A 19,780-nucleotide genomic window follows, 5' to 3' on the forward strand; every position below is an offset into this window, starting at 1 on the left:
CATTTAGCAAATATTTGATGACTGTATGAATGAAGCTATGAAATGACTGAATTAGTGGTTGAATCAGACCTGTGGACTATAACAAATCCTTAATGGCAAAGTTAACTGAATATACTGCATGAAATCAATTGCCGTATATGTAGTCATCCAAAATAAATATTGCTTTGCTTTGAAATGATTTCCCTTCACCTTGAAACAGTACACATATCTTGCAATGGCCTAGCCAGACTGTTTTACAGTTTTGGCTCTTTTCTCTTTTCTTTTTCTCGTCCCACTTTAAGTTATTTGACTACTTGATCATTTGACTCCTGGGCAACATTTGCTGCTGGAGTGCCTATCCATGCCTAGAAAAGGATGCAAAGTAGCCAAGTCCTATTATTTGCCATGGGGAATCCTGAAAATAGGCCTGATTTCTTTACTGAATTTACTGTGTTGGCTCTTCCTTCGCTAATAATGTATAACATGATTTAGGCACGTGTAGTATCAGGATGTGGAAATTACCCAATTTAAATGCTTGCTCCTCCATCTTGTTATATCCTAATAGGAGATACTGGATGCCCTACAGAAAGCAGAGCCTAAGACTGAGGATCTCAAGTCTCAGCTGAATGAACTTTGTCGATTCTCCAGAGACCTGAGTACATACAGTGGGAAAGTTTCTGGCCTGATTAAAGAATATAATTGGTGAGCATGAACCTTATTGGTATTCAAAATATTTTCACACAAAGAAGCCAGAGGTTTGTTTATTTTAAGATGTGATTTCAATAATAATATAAGTAATCATTAAATACTTTGCTAAATGACATGAGTGCATACTCTAAGTGTTGATTCTATCAAACATTATTTTAATCTACTTTATCATTTCTTTCCTTCCATTAAATGTTTCAAATCATGGGTTTAGTCTTTGTTTGCAAGCATCCAAGGGCTGTCAGAATAAAGAACAGATTTTACAGCAAAGATTTCGAAGAGCCTTCAAGGATTTCCAGCAGTGGTTGGTTAATGCAAAAATCACTACCGCCAAATGTTTTGATATACCTCAAAATATTAGTGAAGTTTCAACAAGTCTTCAGAAAATACAAGTAAGAGTTTATCAATTAATTGTAATAATTGTGGTTAAATGGATTAAAAAGGTGTGTCTAGATCTTTTTATAAGTCTTTTAAAGTTTTGCTTCCGAAACTCAAATTTAAAATAAATCCCTGTTTAAAACAATTGATTGTGTTTGAAGAGAAACTAGCCCATTCATATAAATGCGTGCTATTTTTATGTATTAATAGGGACTTAGGAAATAATAAGAGCTCTTTCTATGTGACCAACATTGTGCCTGAGCCTTCTAAGTGCATTTTCTCATTTAATTTTCACAGTAACCATGTCAGGTATATAAGATTATTATTCCCATGTACAGATAGGGTAAAAGAGTGTTAGTCACTTAATATACACAATAAAAATTGTTTATTTCTTCTCTTTGATTTTATTGAGAAACAAGTAGAAAAATCAATATATTTTAAAGCATAGAGCATTTTATTAGATCTAATCTCACATTTTTCTTTATAGGAATTGTTGTCAGAAAGTGAAAATGGACAACACAAGCTAAATACGATGCTATCTAAAGGAGAACTTTTGAGTACTCTGTTGACCAAAGAGAAAGCTAATGGTATCCAGGCCAAAATTGCAACTGCAAAAGAGGATTGGAAAAATTTTCATTCAAATCTCCACCAGAAGGAGTCTGCCCTCGAGGTATAACATAGCCAATCATGTGGGCATGGTCTGTGTTGTTTTTTATTGTTGATGTTGTTGTGGTTGTTAGTAAAACCACACTTTCAATATCCAAGTCCCCTTGTCAACAATTTGGTCATCCCTCTCTGAATATAAATGGAAGATGGATAACTGTGAGAAACAGCTCAGTGTTAGAAGCATGAGCCCTACTGAGGAATACCTTCCTGCATGGTTGGGGCTAGTACCATAGACTTGGCCATGCCCATCCCGCTAGGAACAACTAGTTTTTACATTTACACGTATCACTTAATCTTTCATTTGAAATCCCTGAATTTTGGGAGTTCTTCCAGGAAGATGAACAGATGTATTCATGTAAGGCTGCAAAATACTGTAAATGAGAGGAAATATTATAACTAATGCAGACATCAAGTAGTAGGTTTTTAGGAGCTGGTAATGCAAAGAGGCAATGGTGTACAATTTCATTTTATCTAGAGATAGTATAAGTTAAATTTACTATAATTGTAGCATAACTACTGCCACAATGCAATTATTTTTTCCTGTGAGATAATCTGTTCTGTGTGCCACCCCTTCACTTGGAGAAAAATTTCAAGGCATGGAGAGTATTTTTTTTCTTTTTAAAACAATACTTCCTGGTAGAATAGATCCTTAACTTGATTATGATCACAATTATTGCAGGATGGAAAAAAATAATAATAGAGAATTAATATCTAGAAAGAGCAAATGTATATTTCCTTGATTATTTCCTAACTAAAGACCACTGTAGTTCTCCTTTGTAATGGTGGCTATTCTTTCGTGACAGGCGTCCTTCATTGGATAGAGAGGGATAACCATTCTGCGGTGTTTTGAAATTTACTCTTAAACCATACAGGGATGATTAGGGCAATGTGGCCTCAGCCCTGAAGCATCTACTGTTGAGTCTAGCACATCTAGCATTAATTGCAAGATTATCTAGTTCAAGAGATGCTTGAGAGTAGATGAGTAGGTCAGGAATTATCTTCCCTATTTTCTTCCATCTTCCCTCCTTCCCTCTCTCTGCCCCTTTCTTCCTTCCCTCTCTCCCTCTCATTCTTCCTCCCCTCTCTCCTTTCCTCCCTCCCTCTCTCTCCTTCCTTTCTATTAGGAGTAGAAACATAATTGCTATTATGTGCCAGGCACTATATCAGGAATACAAGAAGGTTAGTCTTTTCCCTTTCCTCAAGGAATTCACTTTCTAGAGGGGGAAACAGTATGTAAAGACATGATTGCAGTGTTTTATAGGTATGTTCAGGATACGGTAGTCACTCAAAGAAGGATGCAGCTAACTCTCCTTAGAGAAGTCAAGGAAGGTTTCCAGAGGGGTGGCATTTTAACTGAATCTTGAAGGCTAAATATTCTTTGAATTTGCTGAAGCCAACGTGCATTTCAGGTGGGAGGAATTGAATGCACAGGGCCAGGAAGTCATGAGTGAAAACCATGAATCAGGTACTTTGAGAAGTTTGATATCCACCTGGAGTTTTGCGAGAAGAGCAACAAAGATAAGACTGTAGGTGAAGATTAGCTCCACATAGTGAAATATCTTGTATATTAAGCAATTTGACCTTGACCCTCCATCAGGGTTCCTTATCTGAACCCCACACCAGCATCTATTTTCTCAATTTTCTCATGTATGGAGCATAACCCATACTACTCTGGATGCATAGGAGAGAAGGTAATTCATTACATACAGTGGATCGCTTAGGACACTAGGGCATAATTCTCTTCCAGAATCCTGGTTGAGAAAGGCTGAGTGAGGAACCTACAGGTGTTCAAGCTGGAATAAACTTGTCACCTCTCCGACCACAGCGTAGACCAAAATGGGGAATAGTAAGTAGCTGGAAGACCAGAGAAAACTTTTCGTAATCTTCCAGATGAGAGAGATGAGGATCTGAATTAAGGAAATGATAATGGATGGAGAATTTATCTCTAAGGTAAAACACAACAGGATTTGGTAACTAATTTGATGAGGGGCACAGAGAAGAAAGAGAAATTGTCTGAGTCCTTCATTTCTACTTTAGAAGATGGCGTGAATGGTGATGCTATTAAATGAGACATGAATATGGTAGGAAAAGTAGTTTTGAAGGGGATAGCAAAAATTAATTCAATTTAATATATGTTAGATTTGATGTGCCTGCAAGACATTCAGCAGATAATGGACAGGAAAGTAGCGTTTCAAATGAGTACAAAGCTCAAGAGAAAGGGTAGAGCTACAATAACAGTGATAGTGAACTTTTACCAATGCTGGGCACTGTTGTAGGCACTTAACATATATTCATGCATCTAATCCTTATAACTATTCTTGGAGGGAGGCGCTCTCTTATTTCTATTTTGTGAATGAGCACATTAAAGAAAAGGTAGTTAAATAATCTGCTAAATTCTCACAGCTATTAGGTGATGGAGAAAAGATTCAAACCCAGACAGTCTGACTTAAGGTGATGTATAAAAAAAAATTCTATAAATTTAAGAGTTTGTAGGTGGTCATTGAAGCCATGGGAGAAACAATTGGAAAAGAAAGTAGATTGAAGATTTAATGAGCAGGTGCGCACCCCTGTTGATAGGAAGTACGTGAGGAATTGGGAGTTGCTTGATTTAGTATCAAGCTGTCTTGATTCATGTTTCCCAGGCCCCTCACCCAGACCCTGTGACTTCACTCCTTAGACTAGGAACCCAACTTTTTTGTGTTATATCTCTGACTGAGCCCCTAATACTTTGCTCCTCAGTCCTGTAGAATTAAATTCCTAATCATGGTGCCCGGTTTGCAGTGTAGTAGCCCCAAGACTCCAGTAGCAGGAAGATAGAAACACCTTGAATTTATGAATTTATTTAATTATTCAACAAATATTCACTGAGCATCTTCCATTTGCCAAGGACTATTCTAGGCTCTGAGGATACAGCAGAGAATAAAGCAGAACAGAATCCCTGCCCTCATAAGGCTTACCTTTAGTAAAATACTCCAGGAACATTGGTATCTTACATTAGTGAAGCACTTTTAATTTTTCAAAGCATTCTCATAGCTAATCCATCTCCCTAAGGGTGACTGTGGCAGGCATGGCTGTCCCCACATTTTGGACACCCTGAATCAGATACAGATGGAACCTTGAGTCATTGACCCTCAAGCTCCTACAGTCTTTACCACTTAGATTTTTCAGCTAACCTTCATGGACTTGCTCTTTGATAATTTATCTAAAGCTCTGATTAATTAAAAGACTTTGGTTGGTCACATGGTATCATAAATTTCAAATTCACTTCAATCTAGCACTTTTATACAATGGAGATAGGACCTAGACACCTTTCCAAAGTGAAATGGCACCCTATAAAACTTTATCAAATACATTGTACAGCTATCAGTGCCTACAAAGTGTCTATGGAAGTAGTCACAACATTCTTAGGTAATAAACACAGACCACTATTTGGTATTTCTTATATGTTTATGAATTATAATAAATTGTTTATTATGAATATAATAAGCATATAAAGCATATGCTATTTCTTGTCTTAACATTAATCAAAATCGACAAAATGTTTGCTAATATTTATTTATATTCCCACAAGTTTCCATGGTGTGTCCCAGGAAGTGTTAGACACTGGCCCTGTCCTCATGCAGCCTGTAATCTAGCTGTGGAGATGAGGCATGCCTGCGTGAGATGGAAACTCACCATTTAACCCAGTCTATGACAAAGTGTATGGTAACTGGTATAGACAACAATGGCCAGCCCTGGGAGTCTATGGGTTAAGATGTGGTGCTCTCACCACCTCGGCTGGGTTCGTTTTGTCAGGGAACCACACCACCTGTTTGTCGGTTGTCATGCTGTGGCAGCTGCTGTGATACTGAAAGCTATGCCACCAGGATTTCAAATACCAGCAGGGTCACCCATGGGGGACAGGTTTCAGTGGAGCTTCCAGACCAAGACAGACTAGGAAGAAGGACCTGGCCACCCACTTCTGAAAAAATTGGCCATGAAAACCCTATAAATAGCAGTAGAGCATTGTCTGATAGAGTGCTGGAAGGAGAGGGGATGGCTCAAAAAGACCAGGCAGGGTTTTGCTCTGCTGTACACAGGCTCACTAGGAGTCAGAATCCACAGCACTAACAACAAATATATAATAAATAAACAACAATCTGATAGAAGTTGAGAAGTGGGTGTGAACCCTGAGGTGGGCTGGATAATTAGGGAAAAGTTCATTTTTTAAAAAGTAGGGCCATAAAAAATTCTTAAAGGATGTTCAGGAATCATTACAGGTGCTAAGGTGAATGATAGAATGTTCCAGACATTGGGAACAGAGAAAGAAGGGGAGGGGAGGGCAAGGGCCAAACTGAATGCCAACTGAAGGACTTTGGACTTGGACTAAAATCTTTTTTGTGCCTAACACTGTCTAAAACCTCGTAGAATCTAAAGATCCAAATGAAAGACTTTGAAGTAAGCGCTGAGCCTGTACAGGACTGGCTGAGTAAAACCGAGAAGGTGGTGCATGAAAGCAGCAACCGCCTGTATGATCTGCCTGCAAAGAGGAGAGAACAACAGAAGCTCCAGGTGAAGACCAGTCTTTATCCTCATCCTCTGTACATCCGTGCAATCAGGAGCATGCCGAGCGTCCTCAAGTAGATCACCCACCTTGAACATAGTGTGTCCTTTCCCTCTGTCTGACAGATTTTATGTTTTCTGGCTTTCCTTTTGGTATGATTTGTTTCCGTCCTATAGTCTATACTGTGTGTAACTTGGAAATAATGAAGTCTTCAGGGCACACCTATTACTTGTCAGTGTTTATTTCCATGTTCTTTGGGCCAAAGCTTCGTCCCCATGTGCTTTTCCCCTGCCTCTTAATAGTAACGTGCTTGTGCTTTTCAGTCTGTCCTTGAGGAAATAAACTGCTACGAACCTCAGCTCAACAGGCTAAAAGAGAAAGCTCAGCAGCTGTGGGAAGGACAAGCTGCCAGCAAGAGCTTTATGCACAGAGTGTCGCAGCTGTCTTCTCAGTATCTAGCTCTAAGCAATTTAACAAAGGTAACGCCTGCCATGTGCTGTGTGTGAGTGTGGTACCGAGGTCCCAAATCTGGAGTCTCAGTAGGGCTGTGCAGAGTATCCAGCCCGAGAAGCCCAGGTCAGGCATAGGCGTGTACGTGTTATTCCCAGCCTTGTAATCCAAGTCAAACATTCGTGTTGCCTCCTCTTGCTGTGGTTGTCTGAAAAGAGCAAGGGAGGTTCCCAAGATTGAAGAGATTTCCAATCTATTATTGCACAAAATATTCCCTTTAATACTGAAATGGTATGTTCCCCAGGGCTCTTATTTTGAAGACTCAAAGCATAAACATAAGGCAAACCTTCAGAATTTCGTGTCTAAAGAAGCTCACATTAAGTTACTTTAGAAAAACATGAGTTCAAAGCAGTTTAAATTTTAGTGGACTAAATATAATGAGTTTGGGATAATTTTTTAACCTAAGTCCTTTATATTTATTACGTAGCAGGCAATGATGTGTTGATTGAGAGTTTCAGTTCAGATTCTAGAACAGAGCTCAAAGTTGGCAATGATCCATATAACTAATTATCTCTCTTTTCTAACAGCTTAGAAAAAAATAAATGGGATCCCACTTTGACATCATTTAAAGCATTCAGCTGGTATAAAACAGACCCATCTTGAACTTTGTGGGGCAGGCCCACCTTGTAACATTTGTTCCCTACATTTCTCTCTTGCATTTCAGATCTTAGAATGTGAAGAACCTACTATAATTTGGCTTCACCTATTTTAGTGTGGACTTACTTCTGGTCTGCTATTTAAAAATTTTTTTTTTTTTGGCTGAGGAAGATTGACCCTGAGCTAACATTTATTGCCAATCTTCCTCTTATTTTGCTTGAGGAGGATTGTCCCTGAGCTAACATCCAGGCCAGTCTTCCTTCACTTTGTATGTGGGTCACCACCACAGCATGGCTGACGAGTGGTGTAGGTCTGTCCCTGGGATCCAAACCTGCAAACCTGGGCTGGTGAAGTGGAGCACACTGAACTAACTCAACCACTATGCTATGGGGCCAGCCCCTGGTCTGCTAATTTGAGTCCTCAATAAAACATCATTGAGACCGTTCCACTAGTATAGGTCTTGGAGCAAATAGTCTGGGTTTGCATCCATGTTTTTTCTATGGATATGTTACCTTTTTTTGTCATTAGAAAATCTGGTGCATATCTAGAATTAAAATGAACTAAGGACATCTTTCTATTCCTTTGTAATTATTTAGACACCAAAAGTCAATGGAGTGGCTGTCCCTGTGGCCAAGTGGTTAAGTTCACGTGCTTCATTTTGGCAGTCCAGGCTTCACCAGTTGGGATCGTGGTCGCAGACTAAACTGTGACAGGAATCCCATGTAGAACTGGAACAATCTACAACTAGGATATACAACTATGTACTAGGGCTTTGGGGAGAAAAAGAAGCAAAAAGGAAGATCAGCAACAAATGTTAGCTCAGGGCCAATCTTCCCCACTAAAAACAAAATCAATAGATATTTGAATGCTTTCAGAGCTATAAACTATATTCATAAAGTCTTCACTGTGTTGGATATAACATTTAATTAATAAAATCACCTTTATAGTCCCAATTTTTAAAATGTAGGGATATTCCAAAATCTCAGATGATTGATTTTTAGAACTGGCTACAGTGTAGGCCACATGGGTATGTGGTATCAGTTGAGCCAAATGTGACATGTGAAAAGTAGAAATGCTTTGATTTGTCTCCCGGACAAGGCATTAGGAAGAAATTTTACTGATTCTGGGAAAACAGTCACAACTGTCGTAAAGAAGAATAACAAGAAAGTCGAGGGGCAGTAAATTGTAATTTTTCTGATTTCTGATCCAAGTATTCTCTATTTTTACTATTGAGAGAGATATTCCATACGTCTCACAGATTAATACAGACATGATCAGATCTGCGCAGCATATGGATTTATGGCTGATGGTAGTTATTTGAAACAAATGGCTAGCTTTACAATTTGAGTAGCTTTAGGCTGTGAAGTCTTTGTGGCGTGGACAGCTGGAAACCGATTCCTGTCCTTTCCAGGAGAAAGTGTCAAGGCTGGATAGGACTGTGGCAGAGCACAATCAATTCTCCCTCGGGATTAAAGAACTTCAGGACTGGATGACAGATGCCGTTCACATGCTGGACTCTTACTGCCACCCAACATCTGACAAAAGCGTGCTGGACAGCAGGATGCTCAAACTTGAGGTGCGCACTTTTAGAGAAATTTCTCTAACGTACAGAATTTGTTTTTCTCGAAGTTTGTCAAGTCTCTGTCTGCCTGGTGGATTATGTCACACTCTCCACAAGACATTGAAGAATGCTCTGTGGGTGTGACCCTGTTTGCATAGGATGTCCTGGCCTAAGCTTTCCTGAATCATTTGACCCCAGACATGTTCACCCATAAATGCTAAGCGAAAAAAGTCAGAGAATGACAAATAATGTATGATTTCACTCATATGCGGAAGATAAACAAACTCATGGATAAGGAGAACAGATTGCTGGTTACTGGAAGGGAAGAGGGTGGGGGGAGGGCGGAAAGGGTAAAGGGGCACATATGTATGGTGACAGATGAAAACTAGACTATTGGTGGTGAACATGAAGCAGTCTACACAGAAACCGAAATATAATAATGTACACCTGAAATTTACACAATGTTATAAGCCAATACCACCTCAATAAAATAACTTTAAAAAATAGCAACCTAAACGTGGTTACTTGCTTGATATATCCAGTTAAGAAGCTAGTTTCAAATTGCATCACAGGCAATATTTATTCCGAGCAAATACTTTGATAAAACATTTTATAGGGCAAAACATTTCCCATCTTCTTCAACTTGCTTGCCTGCCTGTATCATTTAAGCAATTCTTCTCTCATCCCAAGATATTAGTTCTATTTTCCATTTGTGATAAAATAATTATTCTGCATTTATTTACCTCTCATTCATATACTGGGTATCTTGCAAGAAACTAGCACTCTGTCTTGACACCGGGGATTCAAAAATGAGTAAAATATGGTCGCTGTCCTCAGGATTTCATTGTCTGAGGCTGGAGGCTGAAACAGAGAAGACAATAATAACAGAGAGGGATATGCTTAGGATGTTGTAGACAGAGAGAGGAGTAGAACTGTGCAGAAGGGATGGCTTGAGAGTCAGAGGAGTTTTCTCAGAAAGTCTGATACCTAAACCAAGATTTGAGAATGGTGCCAGCATGAGTGAAATCTTAGGAAAACAAGTAGCATGGTGTGTGAAAAATTGCCAGCAGTTCCTTGTTGCTGCAGCAAAAACTGACGGTACTAAGTGGCTGAAGCTGAATCTGGAGAGGTCAGCAAGGTCCAGATGAGGGAGAGAGATGAAGCTTTGCCCCTTAGGGGAAACTATCGGTTTTATAACTTTGAATTCAAATCTTCCTTTTTATACAGAAAAAGAGTAGAGCTTGCAAAGAACTTGAAATATTTAAGTTATCCTATGAATTAATCTATTTCTTTCAGTTTATTGTGCTAGAGACCTTGAAATCTATAAAGCTCTTCATCCTGTGACCTTTGAGAATTTCTGAATTCTATTGTAGTCTATTTTTTCTCTTACTGAAAACCAGTGAAATAAAACTTTAGTGGAAAGAAGGAATTATTCAGAGAAGAATTGAGACCTGAAAAGTCAAGGCCCCTTGGAGACCAGCGGGTAACTGGTGATGGGTTACTGGCCCTCACAGCAAGTGACTCTCCCACCCTCCACTGCATCAGCCTGAGAGATCCAGGGCTCAACACAGTTGTTTGTCATTCTACTATCTTTTGGAGCTCTGCAATGTTTAAGGTCATAAATGTTAAACACACAAATGACAAAGGACTTCTGTATTTGCTTTTATAGGCTCTGCTGTCAGTGAAACAGGAGAAAGAGATCCAGATGAAAATGATAGTGACCAGAGGGGAGTCTGTCCTTCAGAACACCTCTCCGGAAGGTGTTGCTGCCATTCAGCAGCAACTGCAGAGCGTGAAGGACATGTGGGCTGCCCTCCTGTCTGCAGGGATTCGCTGTAAAAGGTCAGTGATGCTAGAGCGACTGCTGCGAAGCCATTACTTAAAAATCAATGTGATAGCTCAGGAACAGACTGTTCCTAGGGTTTTCTTTTTTCCCTTCCTCCCTCCCTCCTTCCCCCCTCCCTTACTTCCTTTCCTCTCTCTTCCCTCCTTCCTTCCCTCCCTTGCTCCCTTCCTCCCTCCCTCCTTTCCTCTCTCCTTCCTTCTCTCCCTCCCTCTCTCCTTCCCTCCCTCCCTTTATTTCTCCCTCCCTTCATCCCATTTTCTTCCTTCCCTCTTTTCCTCCCTCTCTCATTTCCTCTCTCCCTCCCTTTTTTCTTCTTAGAACAAAAGAAACTGGCAGGTACAGTCTTGCATTTAGGTTGACTTACAACACTATGCCTATGTTTTAATATAACTATAACTGCATGTTTCTTTTTGCTGTTGTTGACTGCTTAAAAAGTCAAAAGATCAACAAATGTTTCATCATATATAGATGTATTAGTTAAAACCAAGTACTTTCCTTGGGGAGTAAGCACAGGAAACACCAGTGGGGAATGGGAAGGAGAGCTGAGGAAGGGAGAGCAGCCAGTAAAAGGCATGTTATCAAACAGTGTCCTGCAGTGGGTAGCTAGAACTTAATCTGGCCAGCGATGCTGGGAGCCAGTATAGACCATGTGTCTTGGAGTTACCCAGTGAGGGCAGGGGGGCTGGAATATTTATAAACAAACTGCCAGGAGCCAGGAGGGCAGCTGAGGGCTGCCCCCCAGGAGGCAAAAATCCCTGGCAGTTCTTGCCTACATCAGCCTTGAGCTGAGAGGCACCACCACCCGACCGGAGACTGCCCTCAGGCCGAGGGGGCGTGGAGCTGGCAATCAGGAGTCCAGCTGGCATCCTGCTGCAGTGGTGGGGTCTGAGGGTATGTGTGGGTGGAGCGCAGTGTCTGCTACAAAAGGACTCAAAGCATGCTTGTAAAATTAGACACGAGTGATTAATGGAGTTAAAAATGAAACATCCGTATTGAGAGAAGGAAATGCTTAATTTATCTATAAGAGAAATAATCAGGTTTTAATAATTAGACCAATTCAGGAAATGTTACCCTATTTTTCCATTGTGAATTTTTGATTTTTAAATCTCATCCAAGATAGTTATTGTGCTTGTTCTTGCTTGACTCTCCCTTCCGTCTTTTATTCCTTTTTTCTCTCCTCTGGATGCCCTGGTCAACTAGATGGAGTTAAGTATGGATTCTCTTCCTGCCCAGAGTCTTGGCTCCAGGAAAGCCTTGCTCAGGGGACCTCTCGTGGTGTTGCCCTCCTCGTGTCTCATGCGACCTGGGCCAGGTTTTATATCCAGTCCCACTTTTCCTCCTGTTGGCCTGGACTTAACTGTCCCTGGACTCCTGAAGCTATACTTGCCAGGGACCCAGACTCAGATTTGGCAAGCCCTCGCCACGCAGCCCACCCCAAGCCTGCCCATGTCTCTGGGCTTCCTGCTGGTGGAATGGACAGAGCAGACAATGACAAAGGGTGGCAGGTTGGATTTATAAGGCTTCTCAATATAGATTATTGTCCTATCAAATACCTTTCAGTCAACTTGAAGGAGCTCTGTCTAAGTGGACAAGTTATCAAGATGACGTTCGCCAGTTCTCCAGTTGGATGGACGGTGTGGAAGCCAGCCTGAATGAATCTGAAAGGCAGTACGCAGAGCTGCGGGAGAAGACAACTGCTCTGGGGAAAGCCAAGGTGGGGCTGGCTTTCTGATTCCCTGTGTTCTCTGACAGACTTCTTCAGAATGCCATTGTCATACAAAAATAGGATTATCCATATCCCATTTTTGGTAATCAGGGGTGTTCCCGTAGGTACATTATACTTTGGGTTTTGACTATAATTTCTAACGGCCTCTTAAACCAGACTTCTGTTTGTGGCTATTTTATTAGTGAGTGAAAATTTTCTCTTCCAGGAAAACCTCAAAGACCCATGTTTTATGATACGTTTAAATTTGGCAATTTGTACTGTCTTTTAATATCTTCAGCCTGCTCATCATTAGGAAGTAAAAATGCTCTCTTTTTATCACATCCTGTTGTGTTTCTATTTTTGTACATTTTTCATAATGCTTATGAAAAGGGTACTTCATGTAAAGAGTTTTTAAATAAATAACAATATTGGGGATATGTTCTTAAATCTGTTTTTTATTGATAGTAGTATTCAAATATAAAATTTTGGAGACCTTTGATTTATAGCCTTACTCCAGGGCACATTCATGGATGACCTGTTCCACCTCAACTTTCCCATGTCCTAAGCATTTCTTGCTATCTTCTACTCCAAAATCCTTCCAAAACTCATATTCTCAATCTCAGTTCGTTTGTGTCAACTCATACTGGATATCCTAAATTGGAAACTTCATTATCCCCAGCTCCTTCTTTCTCATCCCCACTCTGAGTTAGGCCTTAGCTCCTGCTGATTCCATCTCAGAAATGTCTCCTGGCTCTAATCCATCCTTCTTTCCCTGAATTGCAACAGACTCCTAACTCCTGCTTTGTCTCTTGTCTCCATCTACTGTTCTCTTCATATAAAGGTGAACATCTCCCTTTCCTGCCTGTGTGCCCCGTTGCCTTTCCATTGTCTACAGTGTCAAACCAACCTCCCTCACCTAGTTTTTAAGAATTTCAGTAATTGCCTTTGCCCTCCTCATTTCCTTCCCTCTCTCACCCTCCTTCCACCCATGCTTCAGCCTTACTGTATTTCTCACTATTTCCTGAATGTGCCATGTTAAATGGAATTAAGTGATTCCATGCCTTAGCGGAATCTGTTTCCTCTCACAGAATTCCTTAGCCTCTGCACCTGGCACCCTCCTACTCACCTTTCTGAATTAGTTCAGAAGCCATTTTTGCTAGGATAACACCACCACCTTAGGCTTAATTAGTTCTTCTGTTCTCTGTTGTTCATATCTCTTCATCAATTTTATGGAATATATGCTTACATATCTCTCTCCCTCAGTGGAGAATGTTGCTTAATGTTCCTTATATCCTATTCATTTGACTCTGTCTGACACAGAGCAAATGCTGAGTAAAAGCTATCCGAATGACTAAAAGACCTTATGTGATGTATGTCAAATCACTTAACATTTCTGGATCTCATTTATGCATCTGAAAATTAATATAATCATAATTATCTGCTGCCTAATTAATTAAATTATGCATCTATTCAATAAATAGTGAGAACTTGCTGCATGCAGGCACTGTTCCAGATTCTAGGTAAATGAAACAAAGATTGGGTTCTGGGGGGGACATGTACAATCAATAAATGCATGAATAAATAATTGTAACTGGTGATAAGCACCTTGAAGAAAAAAGTGGCATGCTGTGAGAGAGAGTACTGTGGACAGGATTGCTTGGAGTCAGGGAACGGCTAGGAAAGGCCTCTTTCAAACAGTAGACAAGTGGACTATGCCTAAGGAATTTAGTGCAGAGAAATTGATCTGGGGAGGAGGTGGGAAAAGAGTATTCCAGATGGAATAATCAGCATGTCCACAGGCCCTGAGGTAGGAGAGAAATTGGCTCGAAAGGGGAACTAAAAGAATGGCGGAGTATTGCTGGAGTGGAGAATAAACAGAGGTGACTTGACAGAGGTGGCAGGGACCAGATCATGCATCGCCATGCTAACCAGCCTGAAGATTCTCCACTTGATCCTGACAGCACTGGGAAGATAATCCATGTTTTAAGCTGGGGGGAGTGGGATGACATGATTCCCTTTATGATCTTTATCCCCCAGGCTGCTGTGTGGAGTTTAGAAAAAGGGACAGTACAAGAATTGGTGGCAAAGAATCTGTCACCTGCCAAGCAGGATATTGCAAAAGTCCATGTAAAAGATGATAGCAGCATGGGGTAGGGAGTTTGCAGGAGACGTGAGGACAAATGTTAGGATATAATGAGGAGACAGAACTAGCATGATTTCATCACAGATGGAATGATGGAAAGCGGGGAGAAAGGGTGACTTCCAGTGTTCTGAATTGACCATTTGGGTGGGAAGTAGTGCCATTTACTGTTTTAAAAAAGACTGAAGGAGAAGGCAGTTTGGTGTGGGCTAGGGAAGAATGGGGTGAAGTGCAGATCCAGAGCCCATTTTTGGACCCATTAAGTTTGAGATATCCAAGTCAATTGGAATCAGTATCTCAGAGAAAATTCTTGGCCAGATATCAAATACACATACACACACACACATACATTCATAGACAGACAGAGAGATAGATAGATAGATAGATAGATGGGTAGATTATCTATCTATCGATAATCTGAGATCACTTGTCAAATGTACAGTTAAAACATCTTAATTTTAGCAGTATCATTGATAGGATGATGTATGTGGTAACTCCTTTATTTTTTTTGAATGTTCTCTAGTTACTAAATGAAGAAGTTCTGAGTCACAGCAGCTTGCTGGAGACCATCGAAGTCAAGGGGGCTGGCATGACGGAACACTACGTCACCCAGTTAGAACTCCAGGATCTACAGGAGCGATACAGGGCAATCAAAGAGAGGGCCAAGGTATGGCTGACTGTGTTCCATGCGGACTCACTGAAATACCAGTGTTTAGAGCTGTGCTTATTTAAAGACTCATTTATTTTTAAAAATGACAGACAATGAAAGTAGACAGCACAAAACAGGCAAAATGAATATTAATACCTTAAATACACCACTGGCAAAACCAAACAAAATCTTCAAATATTGTTAGTTTGTGAAAGTTACTGAAGAAAATAATTCTCAACTCAAAAATCCTAGAAGTGTACCAAGTTAAGAAAAATTCTGGATGGCTTCATAATGAAGACTCATAAATGCCTTATTATGTATGGCGAGTAGAGTTTTCTAAAGCAGGAAATGGTCACCAATAGTATTTATCGTTCTTCATTTAGGCCTCACAAAGAAAATAAAAATAACTTTTTAGAGCGCATCCTACTTCATTAGAGAAAGTATATGGAAAATTAAATCCATAATGAGTCCAAATCCTCACTGAAGGCAGGGTCTAAGAATTCCAAATGTTTTCATGAGCAAAAGTTTATTTTTATGACAAGTAAAGTTATTTCCTTTTTTTGGTATGTCCTTGTTACATTTCATTAGGAGTTCAGAGATCAGGAAGTTGATTCAACAAAGTGATCTTTAAGATCTCTTTTAATCCTGACACTATGTATTTATATTTTTTACAGAAACCTTGAATTTTCCTTCTTCTAGGAAACCATTCGTCTCCCAATTATTTACTAATCATGCTTTTCTAAAATTCCCAAAGTGAATTCTTACAGTACATTGAAAGTGCACGTAGTAATGTATTCCCTTCTTAATTATCTTAAACGTTAATAACAGGAAGCAGTAACCAAGTCTGAAAAACTAGTTCGATTGCACCAAGAGTATCAGAGAGACCTGAAGGCATTTGAAGTTTGGCTGGGGCAAGAACAAGAAAAGCTTGACCGATACTCAGTTCTTGAAGGTGATGCCCACACTCATGAGTCAACATTGCGGGATCTTCAGGTAAAGCAAAGGAATTTTCATTCTGAATATGGAATTATTATTTTAAGCAATGGGAAGTTAATATGACCTTAAAGCCTATAAATAGCTGATGCATATTAAGTGAAACCCTCATAAGTTCTGATCTAGAACATTCTGGGACCTCACTAGTATACCAGTCGAGATCGCTTGGTAGGCAATTTACACTGAACAGGACTGAAACTTGAGGAATTCATTCAGCTACAAAGGTGACCTCTCATAGGAATGACTAGTGATGTAATGTATGGTGTTGACTGGCCTACCTGCCTGTTGTTCCCTAAAGGATCGAATTAGATGTGGGCCCTAGCAACAGGAGTCAAGAGAATGTGACACTCCTCAAAGTCAAACTGATGGCACCATCTTGAGCCATCTGGTCTTAACCCAAACCTCCCACATACTGAGGATGTAGGCCCAGGGTCAAAGTCCTAGAAGAAGGCATAAGAGGAGCTAGAAAAAATGCTGGAGCTCAGGCAAGAAGGCTGCAATTTAGAGCAAGATGGCACACCTAAGTGGGGAAAGTGGTCCTAACCCATTTACTTATTTATTCATTCAGCATTATTGAATACCTGATACAGTGCAGACTCTTGGCTAGCTACTTCAGGTAAAGATGATTAAAATATTATTCCTGCCTCCAAGGAACTTACAATCTAGTCATAAATGCAGGCCTATTGGTAGATCATTATAAACAATGTAATAAGAACAATAACAGACTAATGCAAGGGATCTTATGGGAGCATCAAAGAGAGGCCCTTAATCTTACCTAGAGAGGTAGGGGCTAGAGAGGTGCCCCAAGAAGGGGACACCAGCCATACACAATAGAGAATGGGGAAAGGCCAACAAGTCAACTCCATATCCCACTAGTTGTATGATGGAACTCACTGACATGCTATCAGCCCTCATTAAAATTCGTTCAGGATAGTGCAAGATGTACCTACAGCTTGAACAAGGTGGAAAAAGCAGAGACTGAGATGGTCATCACTGGCGTGTAAGATTTCTGTCTATTTCAGTTGGTCTCGGGGAAAGTTATATGATGGCAGGGGCACAAGGTTGGGGTTAGGAAGCTTAGACTCCAATCCTTGGTGGGACCTGACGCTGGGTGACTTTGAGCAAGAGAGAACCTCTCTAACTCAGTTTCCTCCACAGACGAGTTGTGAAAGGATTAAAGGAGATGGGAGAAAATCTTTAAATAATGATCCATTCATGAAATAAATATATAGTCCAAGTTAGAAGGATCATAATTTCTTTAGCTTATTTAAGGATCTCATCCATTCTGTTTTAAAATAGTAGGATACTCTGGTCTGCCAGCTTTAGCTGCTGTAAGTTATTTCAGCAGAGTGAACTGTTTTGGCTAAATGGCCCCTCTCAGCACTTCACTCCAGACAGTCTTGGCAAGCAGATGCCCGGCTCTCGAGGTTTCTGTAGGAGCTGGACTGGTAAGTTACTCGTCACCAGCAGATGTTGCTCTTGTTCCAGTCAGAAGAAAATGTTTTACTTCAGTCAATGGTAATGTGGTCCAAACCCAGCTCCCCCCTCTTCTTTCACCATGCATTAATGCTTCTGTTATCTTATTTTGAGTCACCACAAGCATTAAAAAGGAGGTAAAATGATAGTGGCAAAAAAAGGTAGAGGAGAATTGTGATAATCCTGCTGTACAGCAGAACTTCTTCAGCATCCTAGTGTCCTACAGCGTTCCCAGTGGTGTAGAGGTCAGCCAGCAGTGTGGACCACACTCAAATTATTTTGTATAAACTGAACGCCTAATTTGGGTCACAGAACATATAGATTTTTAGAATATTGAACCATATTTTCCCTTCAGAATAAATACTTGAAATATGGGACATAAAAGAATTTATCTAATACAGAGATGATTTGTATGATAGAGAAAACTGTTATATAATGTGGAAAGGGTGATATATTGGGAAGATTAATAAATTAGGGCAAGGATCAGTAAACTACAGCCTATGGCCCACAGTGCCTGTATTTTAAATAAAGTTTTATTGAAACACAGCCACACCCATTCATTTATGTATCGCCAGAGGCTGCCTTAGTGCTACTGAGGCAGAGGTAAGTAGCTGCAGGAGAGAATGCATGGCCCACAAAGCCTAAAATATCTGCTATCCAGCTCTTTACAGAAAAAGTTTGCCAACCTCTGGATTAAGAAAAGAGATTGTACAAAATTAACTTTAAAAGAATTATAAGAATTTTGGAATAAAATTTGTGTTTATGGCCATTTTGATTAGTGTTTTAGCATTCTTCTCTTCCATTTACAATATGTTCACTTTATAACATTCTTGAAGTAACATCATAGCTGAAGAAAAATGTATCCATTAGTTTGAAGCATATGAGATTGCTATTTTTGCACATAAAAATAGTCAGATATTAGCAATTTGACATGGTTTAAGCTAATATCAAAGTTTTTTTATAATACTGTCTTTTAACTAAATATGTTGCTACATTTAACATTCTTGGTGGGATTTGACTCGGTTCCTTTCGACTTTAGATGATCAGATAGAGTAACAGTATGGAGTTTTTAAACATTAGAAATACAAGTATACAGTATTGTGTTGCCAACATCTTTAAGGATATAAGAGTTTTTCTTTCTAAGAAAAATAGTTTATGCTCTTTAAGAGTCGGGTCAGTCTGAATTTGTAGGGTAAATTTTGGGGTCTTATGCTTTGGTGGAGGAAAATCTTTTTGCACCTGGGAGCACCTAGAGGGCAGCTGTGATGGTTCAACATCCCAGATTTATGTGCCCTGGACTCCCCAGAGCCAACCTTTCTTGGCCTTTGCAGTCCCTGGAACAGCTTTGGCAAAGGATCCCTCCTTAGCAAAAAGAGCGTCCATTGTTCCTCTCTCAGCCACAAGTGTAGCACGGATCCCTTTCAATGTCAAAGCAAGAAGCCTTAGGCAGTTTAAACAGATTATGAGTCATACAAAGCCTAGGTTCTTCTTTTAAACAATAACCCTTTAATCACAAGTGTTTTTGCCTGTAAGTTTAGAAGTCAAATTTCAGAAATTGTTTTTAAGACGATTGAGAAAAGTATTTCTGTGTGTTAGTGTCCATTTATATGTGTATATGTACATTTTGATTATTTTAATTGGAAATATTTCAGAATATTTCTTCTGCCTTAGGGTATAATATTCAGTGTTAGGTAAACATATTTTGTATAAGACAGAATAAAATCATTTTTTTCTTTTTTTTCTTTTTCTTTTCTTTTCTTTTCTTTTTTTTTTTTTTTTTGCTGGGAAAGATTTGCCCTGAGCTAACATCTATTACCAAATCTTCCTCTCTTTTTTTTTCCCATCCCCAAAGCCCTAGTACATAGTTGTATATTCTAGCTGTGGATCCTTCTAGTTCTTCTATGTGAGTCACCACCACAGCATGGTTACTGACAGACAAGTGGTGTGGTTCAGTGCCCAGGAGCCAAGCCCGGGTGGCTGAAGCAGAGCACATGGAACTTAAACCACTAGGCCATCAAGCCTGGCTCAAAAT

The 19,780-nt window shown here is 39.9% G+C and overlaps 1 protein-coding gene across 2 annotated transcripts in view; it reads left to right on the forward strand.

The window, feature by feature from the left end:
* Positions 1-19,780, forward strand: part of SYNE1 (spectrin repeat containing nuclear envelope protein 1) — a 443,793-nt gene that overhangs the window by 216,805 nt on the left and 207,208 nt on the right. For both annotated transcript variants that reach the window (XM_070603011.1, XM_070603013.1), the window contains 10 exons: positions 545-681; positions 899-1,076; positions 1,550-1,732; positions 6,136-6,279; positions 6,595-6,750; positions 8,790-8,954; positions 10,609-10,781; positions 12,346-12,499; positions 15,154-15,297; positions 16,108-16,272. In XM_070603011.1, the coding sequence (XP_070459112.1) occupies positions 545-681; positions 899-1,076; positions 1,550-1,732; positions 6,136-6,279; positions 6,595-6,750; positions 8,790-8,954; positions 10,609-10,781; positions 12,346-12,499; positions 15,154-15,297; positions 16,108-16,272 (1,599 nt within the window). The remainder of the gene's footprint in view (positions 1-544; positions 682-898; positions 1,077-1,549; positions 1,733-6,135; positions 6,280-6,594; positions 6,751-8,789; positions 8,955-10,608; positions 10,782-12,345; positions 12,500-15,153; positions 15,298-16,107; positions 16,273-19,780) is intronic.

Source organism: Equus przewalskii, chromosome 32 (assembly GCF_037783145.1).
Source record: "Equus przewalskii isolate Varuska chromosome 32, EquPr2, whole genome shotgun sequence".
Taxonomy (NCBI): Eukaryota; Metazoa; Chordata; class Mammalia; order Perissodactyla; family Equidae; genus Equus; species Equus przewalskii.